A 16,541-nucleotide genomic window follows, 5' to 3' on the forward strand; every position below is an offset into this window, starting at 1 on the left:
AACGTGGGATTCCCAGCCATGTCTGCAACCTACACCACAGCTCATGGCAACACTGGATCCTTAACCCACTGAATGAGGCCAGGCATCAACCCCACGTCCTCATAGATGCTGGTCGGGTTTTTTAACCATTGAGCCACGACAGGAGCGCCACTTTTTTTTTTTTTTTTTTAACTTTTTCTCTATAACACCTTCTCTACCCCTTCTCTCCACGGTATGCCCCCAAAGGTCACCTCTTTGGAAGTCTTCTAGCACTTTATCTGTACTGAATACACCTCTGTGCAAACAGTAGCCATCATTCAAACCGAAAGAATGAATGAATGACTTTCATCTTGAATTCTAACTCCAGAGGATCTGGGGCTCACTCTTGTGAATGTCCCTAGAGCTGGTGCTCTCAGTCATAGCATTTTGGCAGTTGTGAGGCATGCTTTAATTAATTTGTTCCTAAAATACATTTTTTTTTCTTTTCCTTTTTTTGGGCTGCATCTGAGGCATGCAGATGTTCTCAGGCCAGGGAATCCAACCCACACCACAGCATTCAAGCCACAGCAGTAACAATGCTGGATCCTTAAGCTGTTGGGCCAATAGTGAACTCCTAAAGTTTAACATTTTCAAATGTATTACTTCTCTAATAACTAGAATGTATTCAAGATAATCCCTATCAGAACGACTCCCTTGTCTTATGTGCACTCTGTTATTTCTCAAGCATAAAGAGTGGGGTGTAGGAGTTCCCGTTGTTGCACAGTGGAAACAAATCCAAATAGGAACCATGAGGTTGAGGGTTCAATCCCTGGCCTCGCTCAGTGGGTTAAGGATCCCTCATTACCGTAGCTGTGGCATAGATCACAGATGAAGCTTGGATCTGGCACTGCTGTGGCTGTGGTGTAGGCTGGCAGCTGAAGCTCCAATTAGACCCCTAGCCTGGGAACCTCCATATGCCGAGTGTGCAGCTCTAAAAAGCAAAAAGATAAAAAAGAATGGGGTGTAACTACAGTTTATGCACTGAGAACTGCATGGATCCTGCAATGTTATATACGCCACAGCCTTTAATGAGCTATTATTATTGATTTCTTTAATAAAGGACAGTATGTTTTTAAAGTAAATTAGCAGGGAGTTCCCGTCGTGGCACAGTGGTTAATGAATCCGACTAGGAACCATGAGGTTGCAGGTTCGGTCCCTGCCCTTGCTCAGTGGGTTAAGGATCTGGCGTTGCCATGAGCTGTGGTGTAGGTCGCAGACGCGGCTCGGATCCTGTGTTGCTATGGCTCTGGTATAGGCCAGTGGCTACAGCTCCGATTTGACCCCTAGCCTGGGAACCTCCATATGCCACGGGAACGGCCCAAGAAATGGCAAAAAAGACCAAAAAAAAGTAAATTAGCAAAATTTTTCCTTGATAAGTGACATTTGAGATCTTGAATTAATAAACTTTATTACTCACGTGCTTGTAGAATACATTTCTCCTCCTCCCCCCCCCCCAATAAAAAAAATCAGGCACTGTTTCCTTTAGTCTAGTATGCTCGTAAAATGTCCCATAAATGGAACTCTCATTTGTGTGGCCAGCAGGGCCCAAATCTTAGAACTGCACTGTTAAACCCTGTAGCCACTAGCCACATGGTTACTGAGTGCTTTAAATGTGACTCATCCAAATTGAGATGGGCATAAAAATACACATTGGATTTCAAGGACAGTATCAAAAATAAAGAATGTAAAAGAGCTCATTAATAATTTTTTTTGGGGGGGTCTTTTTGTCTTTTAGGGCCACACCCGCAGCACATGAAGGTTCCCTGGCTACATATCAGAGCTACAGCTGCTAGCCTACACCACAGCCACAACAATGCCAGATCGGAGCCTCATCTGCGTCCTACACCACAGCCCACGGCAACGCTGAATCCTTAACCCACTGAGCGAGGCCAGAGACCGAACCCACAACCCCATGGTTCCTAGTCGGATTGATTTCCACTGCGCCACGACGGGAAATCCTCACTAATAATTTATATTAATAACGTGATACACCTTGGATACATCAGGTTAAATAAAATGTGATATGAACATTCATTGCACTTGTTTCTATTTCTTCATATGATAACTAGAACATTTAAATTACATATGTGGTTTGCACTTGTGGCTTGCACTCTATTTCTATTGGGAAGCACTGCTTTCAGGTACCTAATATCCAGAGGGAGCTCCCATGTGGCTCATGGGTTGGGAGTTCCCACTGGGGTGCAGTGGAAACAAATCCAGCTAGTATCCATGAGGATTATGGTTCGATCCCTGGCCTCAATCAGTGGCTTGGAGATCTGGCGCTGCTTTGAGCTATAGTGTAGGTCACAGTCACGGCTCGGATCCTGTGTTGCTATGGCTGTGGCGTAGGCCAGCAGCTGTAGCTCCAACTTGACTCCTTAGTCTGGGAACTTCGATATGCCACAGATTCAACCCTAAAAAGCAAAAAAAAAAAAAGGATCTGTTGTTGTCACTGCTGAGTTCGATCCCTGGCCTGGGAACTTCTACATGTCATGGGTGTGGACAAAAAAAAAAGAAAGAAAGAAAGAAAGAAAGAAAGAAAGAAAGAAAGAAAGAAAGAAAGAAAGAAAGAAAGAAAGACCTAGAAGTCTGTTTAAGATGATGTGGGTTGCCAGGCTATAGACTCTAGCTCAGTTCTCTGTATTTTAGGCAGAGATCAGCAGGAACTCCACCAAGTAACAAGAGTTTAATTCTTTCTTGATTCTCCTCCCACTACCAATGCCTGACTCCTCCTATTTCTCAGTTGCAATTACTAAAAGGGGGAATCACTTTGGCCTAAATAACCATAAATAATGCTCTTCAATCAGGAGTTCCCGTCGTGGCACAGTGGTTAAGAAATCCAACTAGGAACCATGACCTTGCGGGTTCAATCCCTGCCCTTGCTCAGTGGGTTAAGGATCTGGCGTTGCCATGAGCTGTGGTGTAGGTTGCAGACGAGGCTCGGATCCCACGTTGCTGTGGCTCTGGCGTAGGCCAGTGGCTACAGCTCCGATTGGACCCCTAGCCTGGGAACCTCCATATGCCTCAGGAGCGGCCCAAGGAATGGCAAAAAAGACAAAATAATAATAATAATAATAATAATAATGCTCTTCAATCAGACCTTTTGGGTCAGGCTACCTCATAGGTCTCAAAGACAGACTGGCTCTCCTTAGGTCAAGTGTCCACCCCTTGGCCAATCTACTGTGACTAGTGAGGAGGCTGGAGGAGGTGTGGGTCAAATTAAACAGAGTACAGAAGTGACCTGGAACCCCACCTCTCAGCAGGGACTCTGGGTGGTGAGCTTTATTTGGAGGGGACTATGGGACTGTCCTGCACAGACTGGGCTGACTGGCAGTGAATGAATTCGGAAATTAAAAGAGCGTGATGCACATTCAAAGGCCCTAGGAGCACTAGAGCCAAAGATTGATTATTTCCTGAACTACACTCCAGGTACAATTTCAGCTGAGCCACTATGCAAAGAACAACAGCAATAAATCTGTTCTCAAAAACATTGCAGTCATATCTAGCAACCAGCTGGCTGGATTAAACAAGGAATTTAGGTGGGGAGAGACAGAACGCAGAGTCAGATGGGACGACCTTTGAAACACAGCCAAGGATGCCTTACATCACCATATGACCTTGGGAAAGACGTCTTAACTCCTGCCTCAGGCATATCATCTTTACAGGTTAGAAAGTAACAGGGATTGTGACAATTGGATAGAATGATGGTATAAAGGTGCTTTTTAAAGTTAGAAGAGGAGTTCGCGTTGTGGCGCAGTGGTTAACAAATCCGACTAGGAACCATGAGGTTGCGGGTTCGGTCCCTGCCCTTGCTCAGTGGGTTAACGATCCGGCGTTGCCGTGAGCTGTGGTGTAGGTTGCAGACGCGGCTCAGATCCTGTGTTGCTGCGCCTCTGGCGTAGGCCGGTGGCTACAGCTCCAACTGGACCCCTAGCCTGGGAACCTCCATATGCTTCGGGAGCGGCCCAAGAAATGGCAAAAAGACAAAAATAAATAAATAAATAAATAAATAAAGTTAGAAGAGCTGCACAAGTGTTATATTTACAAGTAGGAGTTGTCCTTAACTATTGCTTCCTCATGAAGGAGTAACCCCACTGTACATCTTACCTCGATGAATACGCCCTGCATAGGGACCATATGGTTATATTTCCTCAACCTTGTTAAAATGTTAATTGTCAGGTCTCACAGTATATTAGCATTCCAGCCATAGATTCATCTGTAATACACCTTCGAGAATTCACCTCAATACATCAAACCCTGCCATCAGGCGGGCAGCCCACCATGAGCCACGCAGCTAGTATTTAAGAAAAACACACTCAGTCAGTCCTGGGGCGAATGACAACTGTCAGCTGAATCTGATGGTAGCTTTTCCCAATGATGGTCAGGTTTACAAACTATTCCAATGCCCTCCCACAGCATTTCTGTTGAATTCCTCCAAATCATGAGGAAAATCATAAAAGTTTAGGGATCGCATTTGGGGTCCAGATTTATTTCCATGCACTATCTTGGGAAAACAAAATACAGTTTTCTTTACGTCATGCCCCATTTCCTTTCCACAAGCTAAATTAACTTCTTCCCCCAAAATGTGCTCTTTTTTTTTTTTTTTTTTTTTTTTTTTTTTACCATGCCTCTGGCATGCAGAAGTTCTTGGGCCAGGGATCGATCCCACACTACAGTAGTTACCACAGCCACAGCAGTGACAACACCAGATCTTTGGCCTGCTGTGCCACAAGGGAACTCCTCAACTTTTCAAAAAATGTTATGGAAGTATAGTTGATCTATAATGTTGTATTAGTTTCAAGCGTACAGCAAAGAAAATGTGCTCAATTTTATAGAGAACCAATCCAGGAATACTGAGAATGTTTTTATTTCTTTGTTCCTTTATGGAGTCTGATAATTCTACTAGACCAACAACAATAGGAGAAAGGGATTACCAAATACTTGCATAATTGATCAGAAACCCAGGGTTTCCAATGGCTTCTGAGGAAAAAAAAAAGGAGCTCTGCATCTTTAAGGCTCCTCGGAGCTCTGTTTGCTCGCGATGCAGACAGAGCAGGCTCTGCCGCAGAGACTCATCCTATCAATAAGGTTCAGTTAGCCAAGGTGGAGGATGGGAAAAGAATGGAGCTGTCCCAGCTACTCAATGAGATCAGGGCAAACTATGAAAAGCTCCTCACCAGAAATCAGATAGAGACCGTGCTTTCAACAAGGATCCAGGTAATGATTTCATACAGACAGGCATCTTCCAGGATAAGGAGACAATCCATGTCTATCCAATTCCTGTCCCGGCCTCTCTGAGGTACAGTATTTCCTTTTCAATGCAGCATATACTGGGGAAGGAATTTAGGTTTTACTGCGATGTGACTGGGACTACAGGGGGCAAGGCTGTGATTATACTGTTGGGTGACCATTAAATGAAGGTTGATTGATGCCTTTGATTTTGCATAAAGCAGGACGTTACTGTCATGAACAAAACCTGGGATCAACATACAATAAAATGGTGCACTCTAACCTCTTTTAGACATCCGACAGGAAGGAAGCATTTCAGATACCCTTCGAAGGTATTACGGAGTTATTTATAGAGATCATTTAAATGCCATCGTTAAAAGAACAACCTTTAGAGTAAGATTGATTAGCTTGCACACTTTGCAAGATAAAACCAAGCAAAATATTTCTAAAAGGTTTCTGTCGTGTTTTTAATGAGTTCGATTTTATACCACCAGATTGTTATAAACAGAAATCAACTGAATTTGTGATCATAGCATTCAAAAACAATGATATAAATTAGGACAATCAAAATTACCCAAATTGATAAAGACTCCCCACTTATAGATTTTTGCTTTTTGTACTAAAAGATGAGAACTGTTTATTTCTAATACTAAGCATGCAAATGTAAGTATTTATTTTAAAGAGAGCCAAGTTAAATAAGGGCTAAATTCTAATTTCATAGACTTACTTTGTTTTAAAGTGATAATCACCTTTAGTGATTAATTAAAGTCTCCTCGTTAAACAAATGTACAAATATTTTAAAAAGAAAAATTCAGAAATTCAGGGGTTTGTTTGTTTGTTTAGCTATCATATCTGAGTTCAAGATCTATTCTAAGCACCCAAATACAGCAAAGAATTTACTTAAGAAAAATTCCGAAAGGGAAAAAATATTGCTGGGAAATCACAGGACATTATTGCATTAGCAATTCATATTTAGTAACATAAGTTTAGCCTCTGGGTAACATTTTCAGTTTTCATAAAGAATGATTGGCATCCTAGATTAAGCAAATTCACTGGGATATTTGATTTAAGTGTTGGAATAGTTCACTCACCTTTTCAAAGTTATACCAGATAACTGTAAACCAAATAAACATTTTAGTTTGCAATAATAGCAATATATAAGTCCCTTAGTTTACAAGTCACAATGCTGAAATGAATAAAGTGAAAAAAATAAGACTACAGTAAATTTTGCTTAGTCTTCCTAACATAAAACTATGTTAGAGTTTTGTTTTTTTTTTTCTTTTCAAAGAATTCTAAAAAGTCAAGTGGAATAAATTCAAGAAATCTTGATTAGTTATTACCAAAGAAATGTAGGCTATTTTAGTTATTTACTGCTGTATGACAAACCACTCCAGAATGTGGTGGATTAAAACAATTATATCCTCTTTCTTGATGCTGCGGGTCGACTGAGTTCAGTGGGGGTGATTCTTCTGCTGCACATGACATTGGCTATGCCGGCAGATATCTTGGGGCACAGCTAGGTGGGCACATCCAACATGGCTCACTCTTGTGTCTGCTGCCTTGGCAGGGCATTTCTGGAGGGTTGGCTCAGCTGAGACAACTGGGTCTGTTTCTCTCCATCTGGCTGCCCCTCAGGATCTCTCCCCAGGGTATCCACACTTCTTAATGTTGGCCCAGGGCTCCCAAAGGCACAGAAATGGAAGCTGTCGGGGCTTCCTAAGGCTTTGGCCTACAACTGGCACTTTGTCTGTATTCTACTGGCTAAAGCGAGGCATGGGTCATCCGGATTCAGTGTGGAAGAGGACCAAACAAGGACATGAATTTAGGAGGTGTGATTCACCAGGAGCCGTCTTTGGAATCTAGCTACCACCCAACCTAGCTGCCAGTTCCTCACTCAAAATCCAAAGACCAGGAGCTACCAGCATTTTTATGCCCTCCCATTTCCTAAATTCTTGCCATCCTCTTTTGTAGTTGCTCTGATATGTGTGGCTGCTTGGTTTTGCAACTTAACCCTAAGAATAAGTGATACGATACAATAAACCAAAAGAAATGAATGAATTCTGTTCTCTAATACCTTGCGCTAAACTTTATTCGGACTTCTTTTGGGCTGCACCTGTGGCATGTGGAAGTTCCCAGGCCAGGCACCAAGCCCAAGCTACAGCAATAATCACCGCCACAACAGTGACAATGCCAGATCCTTAACCACTAGGCCACCAGGGAACTCCTATGAAGCCTTTCACTTAATCCAACATTTCCATTTTTAAAAAACCTATTATACCATAAAATTAAAAATTTGGGGGTCACAGCTGCAGCATGCGGAAGTTCTTGGGCCAGGGATCAAACCCCAGTACAGCAGCAACACCAGCTGCTGCAGTGACAATGCTAGATCCATAACCTGCTGATCCGCATGATAACTCCTAAATTTTTTACATTTTTTTCTTTTGTCTTTTTAGGGCCGCACCCGTGGCATATGGAAGTTCCCAGGCTAGGGGTCTAATCAGAGCTACTGCTGCTGGCCTACACCACAGCCAAAGAAATGCCAAATTCAAGCCCCAAGCCTGTGACCTACAACCACAGCTCACAGCAACACCAGATTCTTAACCCACTGATTGGGGCAAAGGGATCAAACCTGAGTCCTCATAGATACTACTTGGGTTCGTTACCACTGAGCCACAATGAGAACTCCAAATTTTTTACATTTTAAGATGCATTTTTATATAAACATTTAAAAGTTCTTATTTTTGCTTCAAATTATTATAATCAGTAGTTTCCTTGCGGCTTAGAGGGTTAAGGATCCAGCGTTGCCACTGCTGTAGTTCTGGTTATTGCTGTGGCGTGGTTCAATCCCTGGCCCAGGAACTTCTGCCTGCTGTGGGTATAGCCAAAAAAAAAACAAAAAAAAAACTACAATCAATTCCATATATTGCTCCGACTACTCCTGGGGCCAAGTGTTGAGAATTCTGTCAAAAGATACTTCCCTTTAATTCCAGCATCAGCATGAGAACACTTAAAGCTGAATACAAAATAATCCCCTTATCTAATAGAATGTTTACAAAACAATCTTTAAGAAAGTCATTTCTGCCACTACCCTAGATACCCAAAATTAACATGCCTCCTTAAAAGATCATTTTGAAGAAGGTACATCAACAGTGGGTTCTCTTAGGTCTGTTTTAGAACTGCTAATCCCTATATCTTATTTCTCTAAATTATTTATAAAATACTTTCTAGCATTATTTACTCCCTGTCCACATACCCAGTCTCAGAAATGTTCAGTTTAGGATATATAGCTGTTTATCTGTTTTTATAAAGCAGCCTACAAGAAAATATGTAACTATATTTCTTTCTTCCCTGATAATGCAATAAATAATGGAAAGAATCCGAGATCTCAAACTTAGGTCCTACAAACTTACTTCTTAAAATCCCTCTTTCTGCACTTCATAGACCACGTGGGCAAGAAGGGACTTTTGAGGTTCGTTTTACATCTGAGAAAACTGAGGCTGACAGTACGACTGCCTTGCTCACATATTTAATTAATCAGTACCTGAGCACCAGAACAAACATCTGTAATATAACAACTTGAAGGAAAAAAAAATGACTTGATGTCTCTTTTTCTATAAGTGCTTTTAAGTGTCTCATTCTCAAAAGAGTACTCTTTTTGTTGCTGTTATTGTTGTTGTTGGCTTCCTTCTAGCTAGAAGAAGATCTAAGCAAAAAAATGGACAAAGATGAAGAGGCTTTAAAGGCGGCTCAGGCAGAGCTCAAGGAAGCCCGGCGCCAGTGGCACCACCTGCAAGTGGAAATTGAATCTCTCCATGCTGTGGTGAGAATGACCTCAAAAGCACCTGGCCCACTGAGTCCCGAGGTGTTCCCTGATTAAGAGAGGGAAAGGAATAATGTCCATCACTGGACAGTCAGAAACTGAAAATCAGGCCACAGAATTCTATCTGTGGACCTAGTTCAACTAATCCCCTGCTTCTGTCATGGCGATGGCGATTATCAGTTCCCTCAAGGCTTAGTCCACACCTATAAACATGAACTATCCCTTGCTTATCACCTGGGTGCGTTTGCTAATTGTTGGAGTGGGAGGATAGAGCCTTGGCCATAATGACCCCAAAGTCAAAACAGTATGATTATGACCCAAAACTCTGTGATTATGACCCAAAGTCATAACAGTGGAGAGTCCTTTCTCCACACCACTGAGACTGCTAATAGAAAAATATTTAAACCCTCTCCTAAAATGCCTTTTATAAGCAGTCTGCCCTGGCTGTGATATTCCATATTCTGTATTTTCAATATTTAAAAAATCAAATAGGAGTTCTGGCTGTGGCAAAACAGGACTGGCGGCATCTCTGGAGCCCTGGGATGCAGGTTCAGTCCCCAGCGGGGCACAGTGGGTTCAGGATCCATCGCTGCCACAGCTCAGCACAGGCTGCAATTGCAGCTCAGATATGATCTCTAGCCTGGGAACTCCAGAGACCTCCGGGTGAACAACAACAACAAACTCAAATAAATCAGCGTGGTAATAAACTAATCGCTGTAGATTGGGGGGGATAAAAATTATCACAGGATTCCTTTGAAACAGTAAGCTCTCTAGCCACAGACAGAAAAATATAACTTTTAACAATTTGGGTCATACATAAAGCTATCAGGAAACACCTCTTGCATAAGTGATGTACAATTATTGCAACCTTTTTAAGAAAGAAGGGAACTCAGTAGAATGGAGACATTGCATATCAGGCTTCAGAAACACATTTTGTTTCCCTGATTTACTGATGAAAATCTGTGTAAAACAGGAAAGGGGCCTTGAAAACTCCCTCCATGCCAGCGAACAACATTACCAGATGCAGCTTCAAGACCTAGAGGCAGTGATTGAAGGACTAGAAAAAGAGCTACAGGAAGTAAGGCGTGGCATCGAAAAGCAGCTTCAAGAGCATGAGATGCTTCTCAACACGAAGATGCGGCTAGAACAAGAAATCACAACTTATCGCCGCCTCTTAGAAAAGGAAGAAATCAGGTACCTCGTTCCATGTAGTTAATAACTAGAAATACAGAGCCACCTGTGTCACTGCTATAGTCAGAGAAATTAAATCTAAAAAAGAAAAAAAAAAAATCATCGGAGTTCCCTGGTGGCTCAGTGGGTTAAGGATCCAGCATTGTCACTGCTGTGATGTGGGTTCAATCCTTGGCCTGGGAACTTCCGCATGCACCAGCTCTGCCAAAAATAAATAAACAACAAAAGATTTAAAACCTCATCATTACCTCCACGGTGCACACTCACTGGGTTCCTGCCACAAAATAGGATTAGAAGGCACTGCAAAAAATATGTGGAAGAACTATTTCCAGCCTCCCCAAATTACCAACAGACTAGCCAAAGTCAGGAACATTAGCTACAACAAAGAGCACAGCAAGCCTAGAACGAAATGTAAATAATTCTCCACCGCTACTAAAATGGCCTTCCTTAACTTCCTCATTTTCCTTGCCATTCACCTCTTTTCAAATTAGTCAGTACCTTTTGTGAGCCGCCCAAAAGAAAGTTTTGAAAAATTCTCATATTACCATATTTCCCCTCCCACAAGGGCCCACTCCCAGTACACATCAAACACTAAAATAAAAACAATAGCAATTATTACTATTAAGTTTATTATTATCATTATTATAGGACAACCATGGAAAGCAATACTGTTCAGTGTACATGATTTGAAAGTCTTCCAATTCCCATTGTGGCTCAGCAGTAACAAACCTGACTAGCATCCGTGAGGATATGGGTTCGATCCCTGGCCTTGCTTAGTGGGCTGGGGATCTGGCATTGCCATGAGCTGTGGCATAGGTTGCCAACATGGCTCAGATCCGGTGTTCCCGTGGCTGTGGTGTAGGCCGGTAGCTGCAGCTCTGACTCGACCCATAGCCTGGGAACTTCAATATGCCGAGGGTGCAGCCCTAAAAAAGAAAAGAAAAGAAAGACTTCCAGATACTCTAGTAACAAAAGATGTCAAAAGAGGAATTCTTATTAATTCACACAATTTCATAATCTGCAATCACTTATAAGGTCCTATAGCTCTAAGCACAGTACGACCAACAATTTTCCATGTTCCCATAAAAGGAAATTTTTATTTCTGTCTGCTTCAGAATTCTGAGTCTGCTACAAAACCAAATGAAAGTACTTTCACCTATAATAAGTCTTAACATTTACTAAATTTTTGAAAAACATGAATTAAATCTATACCACTTACTAGCTGAGTGATGCTGGTAAGTCACAAGTTATTGAACTTCTCTGTCTCAGTTTTCTCATCTATAAAATGGGAATAATACTGCCTACTTCATAGAATTGCTGTGAGGAATAAATGAATTAATGTTTGCAAAGTGCTTAAAACAATGTGATGTAAGTATCCATAGAGCTACATACACATAATTTACTTATTATTAAATAAAATGGTTGTGAATTTTAATTAATGCTTAATCATTCAAGATGTTGATAAAGTGGTCTTTAATATTCCTTTAATAAAATTTAAAATTTTTTCTTATGCTATATTTGAGATACACAGGAAAGTATCAAGAAAAATATAATGAACTCTCATGTTCATACATTCACAGTGTTGTCAAAGTCTCCCCCAATTCCTCCCCCTGCCCCCTAAACCACATCCCCACTGATCTCATCCTCCTCCCTCAGTCTAACCTCGTTCCCAAAAGTTAAGGCTTATTGGAGTTCCTGTTTGTGGTGCAGCAGAAACGAATCCGACTAGGAACCATGAGGTTGTGGGTTCGATACCTGGCCTCGATCAGTGGGTTAAGGATCTGGCGTTGCCATGAGCTGTGATGTAGGCTATAGACGCGGCTCAGATCTGGCGTTGCTGTGCCTGTGTCGAAGGCCAGCAGCTGTAGCTCTGATTCGACCCCTAGCCTGGGAATCTCCATATGCCGCAGGTGCGGCCCTAAAAAGACCAAAAAAAAAAAAAAAAAAAAAAGTTGAGTCTTATTAGTCTCATTAGTTTCATAATGTACCCCTAAGCAAAATATGAAATTGTTTTGCATATTATTTTAACCTTTATAAAATTAGCTACAATCTGTCTTTTTTTACCCCACTCAAGTGTTATACTTGGGAGATTGTTCCATACAGATACAGTTACCCTTAGTTCATTTATTTTCACTGCTAAGTAGTATTTCCTTGGTATGACTATACTACAGTTTATCCATTCTCTTATTGGGGAGCATTTGTTTCAATTACATGCTAATACAATGTTGCTCTTATAATATAATTCTTTCCAATTTCAGATATTATGGTTGTATCCAAGGTGGGAAAAAAGAACAAAAACCTACCACAAGTAGAGTTGGGTTTGTGTTACCTTCAGGTGAGTTTCTGATATAAATAAACTAACTTGAAAAGTGAAGTACCATATTTGGGGATTATAAATAACCACTCTAAAGTAGCAAAAACAAGCAATATTTGAGTAAAGTTTGATATATAAATTAGCTGTGATTAATTCCTCAACACTGTAATTTAATATTCATAAATAATATTTTCACAGCCATTATAAATGAAATATCTTTTTCAACAAAAGTCCCACAAAAGTATGAGAATGAAAAAGTAGAAACAGTGACCAAACAGGCAATATTAAATGGAAGTATCGTGAAAGAAAGCACTGAAGCTCACGGCACTATTCAGTAAGTAAAATAATTTTAACAAAGAAATAATAATGAACATATGCAAAAAAGTTAACTTCAGCTGAGAAAACTCAGTAATCTTTGAATGTTTCCAAAAATAATTTTATATATTTGTGATTTTTAATATGACATGAATAAATACATATCAACAAAAACTCAATCCTTAATTCATCATTTTTCCAAAAATACAACCGAAACATGAGAATCCTATAGAATCCATCAGAACTTATATTCATGTGATTTTTAAAGAATATAATTATAAATGCTACATTGTAAATTATAAATTATAATTTAAAATTTAAATTATAAAGTTCTCTATTTCTCTGTCATGTCTAATACATATTACACATTTTTTACTGTAGCCATACTTCTTCATATAGAAAGGTTTATTTTATCATTTCAGGACAGAGAGAGTGGATGAAGTTATTAAAGAATGGGAAGGTTCCTTCTTTAAAGATAACCCTCGATTAAGGAAAAAGTCTGTTTCTCTTCGCTTTGATCTTCATCTAGCCGCCACTGATGAAGGGTGTTTACAGACTAAGCAGGATAATCTACCAGATATAGAAGTCAGGCTTATCATGAGAAGATCATGCAGCATCCCCTCTATCAAACCTCCATCAGCAGCTAATTAATCCAAAGACAGTATTTGGCTTGATGTGAAAATGCCATTAGGATGGACCAAGGTGGGAGGCCACGCTGACCACCTTCTGTCCCAAAACGTAAGTGATAAAGTATGTTCTGACCAATGGGTGACTCTCTTTGGGAAAAAAAAAAAAAAAAAAAAAAGATGGAGGTACAAAATTTCTCTGACCCTAGGTATAAGCTGTTGGGGGTGTTTTTGGACAGGGGGAGCTTAAAGTCGGAAATGTAAAACAGTTTCCATTTTATTTTTTAAAAATACAGTCTTTTTTTTCCCTAGAAATTTTTATCAGAGACTGGAGGCATTAAAATGGTTTGCTTAAGTCTTTTAAATTGTACTCGATGGCTGAACACTCAAAGAGAAAAGGAAGAGTCTGTTTACTTCTGATTATACCATGTAAGGAACCACACTACGTTATTCATCATTAGTCCATGACTGATTATATCTAAAAAGACTTTTCTACTTAAAAAGGAAAGCAATCATAAATGAATTTTTAAAGAGGACTCACTATTCCCTTGACCAAATGTTTTCCTCTGGGGACAATAATTTGCACCCATAGAAAAATAAGTGACTTTCCACTGAGATATTTTGAGCGAACTATAGAACATACCCCAGGGCTAAAGTGATGATTAAACTAATCATCACCTAATAGTTTTTTGTAATCATTACCTGATATCCAGAAGAGTTACTTTATTCAAAGAACTTTAAAGGTTGTGTCCTCCCCCACAGAAAATCAGAAGGCCAGCTGCAAAAACAAAACATGAAAGCTAGTTACTGCAATTACTAGATCAGAGTTATCCAAACTCTCACCATCCCAACTTTTCCATCTGTAAAGTTAAATGTGATTAATTTGTCTTTGATGCGAGCATTAGATAAAGACACTATATAAAATATTATAAATATTTCTTGCAGTCATTTATGTGAATTAAGATAACAGTATTGTTATCAAAGCTAACAGTATCTGCAGGATTTATGTTTTTAAATTGTTCAAACTGTAATAAATACGGATAGAAAATATATTTGTGAATAAGTCAAGTATTGTTGCAAAGTTTTTTAAACAAACTAATTTGTTTAATACAGGTATAAAGACATTAAATAATAAATTTCTGTTTTAAAACATTAGAGGAGTTCCCACCATGTCACAGTAGATTAAGAATCTGACTGCAATGACTCAGGTCACTGTGGAGGCACAGGTTCGATCCCCAGCTGGCACAGTGAGCTAAAGGATCCAGCACTGCTGTAGCTGCAGCCCAGGTTGCAGCTATGGCTTGGATTCGGTCCTTGGCCCCGGAACTTCCATAAGCTGCAGGTGCAGCCATTAAAAAAGAAAAAGTTAGAAATTTATAAGTTATCAATTTTTTTCTAAGCAGAAAAAACATTGAGTACAAAGCAGTATAACTTTTCCAAGCTAAAGTATCATCTAAGGGCTACAGCTGTTAGTATACTAATACAGCCTTTGCAAACTCTCTTCTTTATTTCAACCAAAAAATAATAATAATGAAAAGAAAAAAGAATATTTTAACCAGAATACAATTATGTTAAATAATCTTTAACATAATACAGGGAATAACACTTAAATTTTCTTTCAATTACTTCATATTTCTTTCAGCCTGGCTTATGCTCTTTGTGAAAGGGATGATTTTGTTTTGTCAAGGATACAACAGCATGTTAAGTGCTTATTCTTGCATAAGCATCTGACCTAAAATACACCCTGTACATAAAAGTGTTTTCATTGAGTATTAGTTAAATGCTGCCAGCTTTATTAAAGCTTTGAAAATGCAATCATATATGCTATTGTACTAAAGTTACTGTACTAAGCAACAGTATCATAATAAAGGAATATATCTAGTGAAATCTACATGCAGTGTTAAAAACTTAGAACTGGGCATCATGAATGTAACTGCTTGTTATAGTAATTCCACTATGCAGCTACTGTGCGTATAACGTGTACATTTTAAAATACAGTACCTGAATTTATAACAAACTTTGATTTGATTTGCTTTGGGGCATTTTAAACTGGGATATGAATTTACCAAAGTAAATGATACCACTATAATAAAAAAATTGAAATATGAACTATAAACCTGCGTTGTATTTGAGTTTGAGATATTGTACTGAATTTAACTGTTCCAATATTGTTAGCTGGTTTGGAGAATGAAGAAAACTGCAGCCATGGTGGAGAGAGCACAATTTTCATATGTTTTTTAACAACAGAAAAATTAAGAATGGCATATTCTAATAAATGACATATTCCAATTAAAATAAAAATAACCCCATAAACCTGGGGAAAGTATCATAGCAGCAGCCACCATTTACTGAGTGCTCACTCTGCTTCTGGCCTTATACTCGGCATCTTCACCCACACTGTCTAATCCTTACAAAAATCCTACGAGATGAACAATATTATCCTCATTTTATGGATGAATAGAAATTAACATTCTTCAATCTCTGTACAATGGTTCAAAGATATGCTTCTATAACAAAATATAACAGTAAATATTAATTCCAGCTACCAACACTTGTAGAATCCCAGCCCTGGAGCTGTTGCTAATGACACCTGTAACCACAGAGGAATCACAAATTCCCTGGGTCTCCATTTTCACACCTGAAAACAAAGTGGAAGAGGGTGCCTGGTCACAATTCCTACTCTGCCTACCTCACAGAACTGTTTGAAATAATACACATGTGGGAGATCCCACTGCCACTCAGTGGGTTAAGAACCTGACATTGTATTCGTGAGGAAGCAAGTTCGATCCCTGGCCTCACTCAGTGGGTTAATTATCTGGCACTGCCGTAAGCTGCAGCATAGGTCGCAGGTACAGCTTGGATTCAGCAGTGCCATGGCTGTGGCCTAGGCCTGCAGCTGCAGCTCCAATTCAGCCCCTAGCCTGGGAACGTCCATATGCCACCGGTGCAGCTGTAAAAAAAAAAAAGTACTACTACTGCTATAATGTGAAACTATTTGGCAAAACACAACCCAGTACTATTTGGATGA

General features: G+C 39.7%; 1 protein-coding gene and 1 long non-coding RNA gene across 5 annotated transcripts in view; one reads left to right on the plus strand and one right to left on the minus strand.

Annotated features, from left to right (window-relative positions):
* LOC106505430 (uncharacterized) overlaps positions 1–16,541 on the minus strand; it is a 101,039-nt gene that overhangs the window by 79,632 nt on the left and 4,866 nt on the right. For all 3 annotated transcript variants that reach the window (XR_014821171.1, XR_014821172.1, XR_014821173.1), the window contains exon 2: positions 14,216–14,291. This is a non-coding gene — a long non-coding RNA (uncharacterized LOC106505430). The remainder of the gene's footprint in view (positions 1–14,215; positions 14,292–16,541) is intronic.
* On the plus strand, positions 5,111–15,629 carry KRT222 (keratin 222). 2 transcript variants are annotated; one of them, XM_021067019.2, is made up of 6 exons: positions 5,111–5,317; positions 8,939–9,067; positions 10,041–10,261; positions 12,517–12,593; positions 12,771–12,906; positions 13,310–15,629. In XM_021067019.2, the coding sequence occupies exons 2-6, from the start codon at positions 8,963–8,965 to the stop codon at positions 13,536–13,538; spliced, it is 768 nt and encodes a 255-aa protein (XP_020922678.2). In that variant the 5' UTR covers positions 5,111–5,317; positions 8,939–8,962; the 3' UTR covers positions 13,539–15,629. The 2 variants fall into 2 exon arrangements, with proteins under 2 accessions (XP_020922678.2, XP_020922677.2); XM_021067018.2 differs by having other exon boundaries at positions 5,111–5,235.

The sequence above is a fragment of the Sus scrofa genome, chromosome 12 (assembly GCF_054392235.1).
Source record: "Sus scrofa isolate SSC_HxYL_T2T_F1_AM1 chromosome 12, Sscrofa_HxYL_maternal_Yorkshire_Landrace_v2.0, whole genome shotgun sequence".
NCBI lineage: Eukaryota > Metazoa > Chordata > Mammalia > Artiodactyla > Suidae > Sus > Sus scrofa.

Coding starts and splice junctions, on each gene's coding strand:
- KRT222 (XM_021067018.2), top strand. CDS start 5,140: ATGGAGCTGTCCCAGCTACTCAATGAGATCAGGGCAAACTATGAAAAG. Junction 9,068..10,040: donor TTGAATCTCTCCATGCTGTG/GTGAGAATGACC, acceptor TGTGTAAAACAG/GAAAGGGGCCTTGAAAACTC. Junction 12,907..13,309: donor GAAGCTCACGGCACTATTCA/GTAAGTAAAATA, acceptor TTATCATTTCAG/GACAGAGAGAGTGGATGAAG.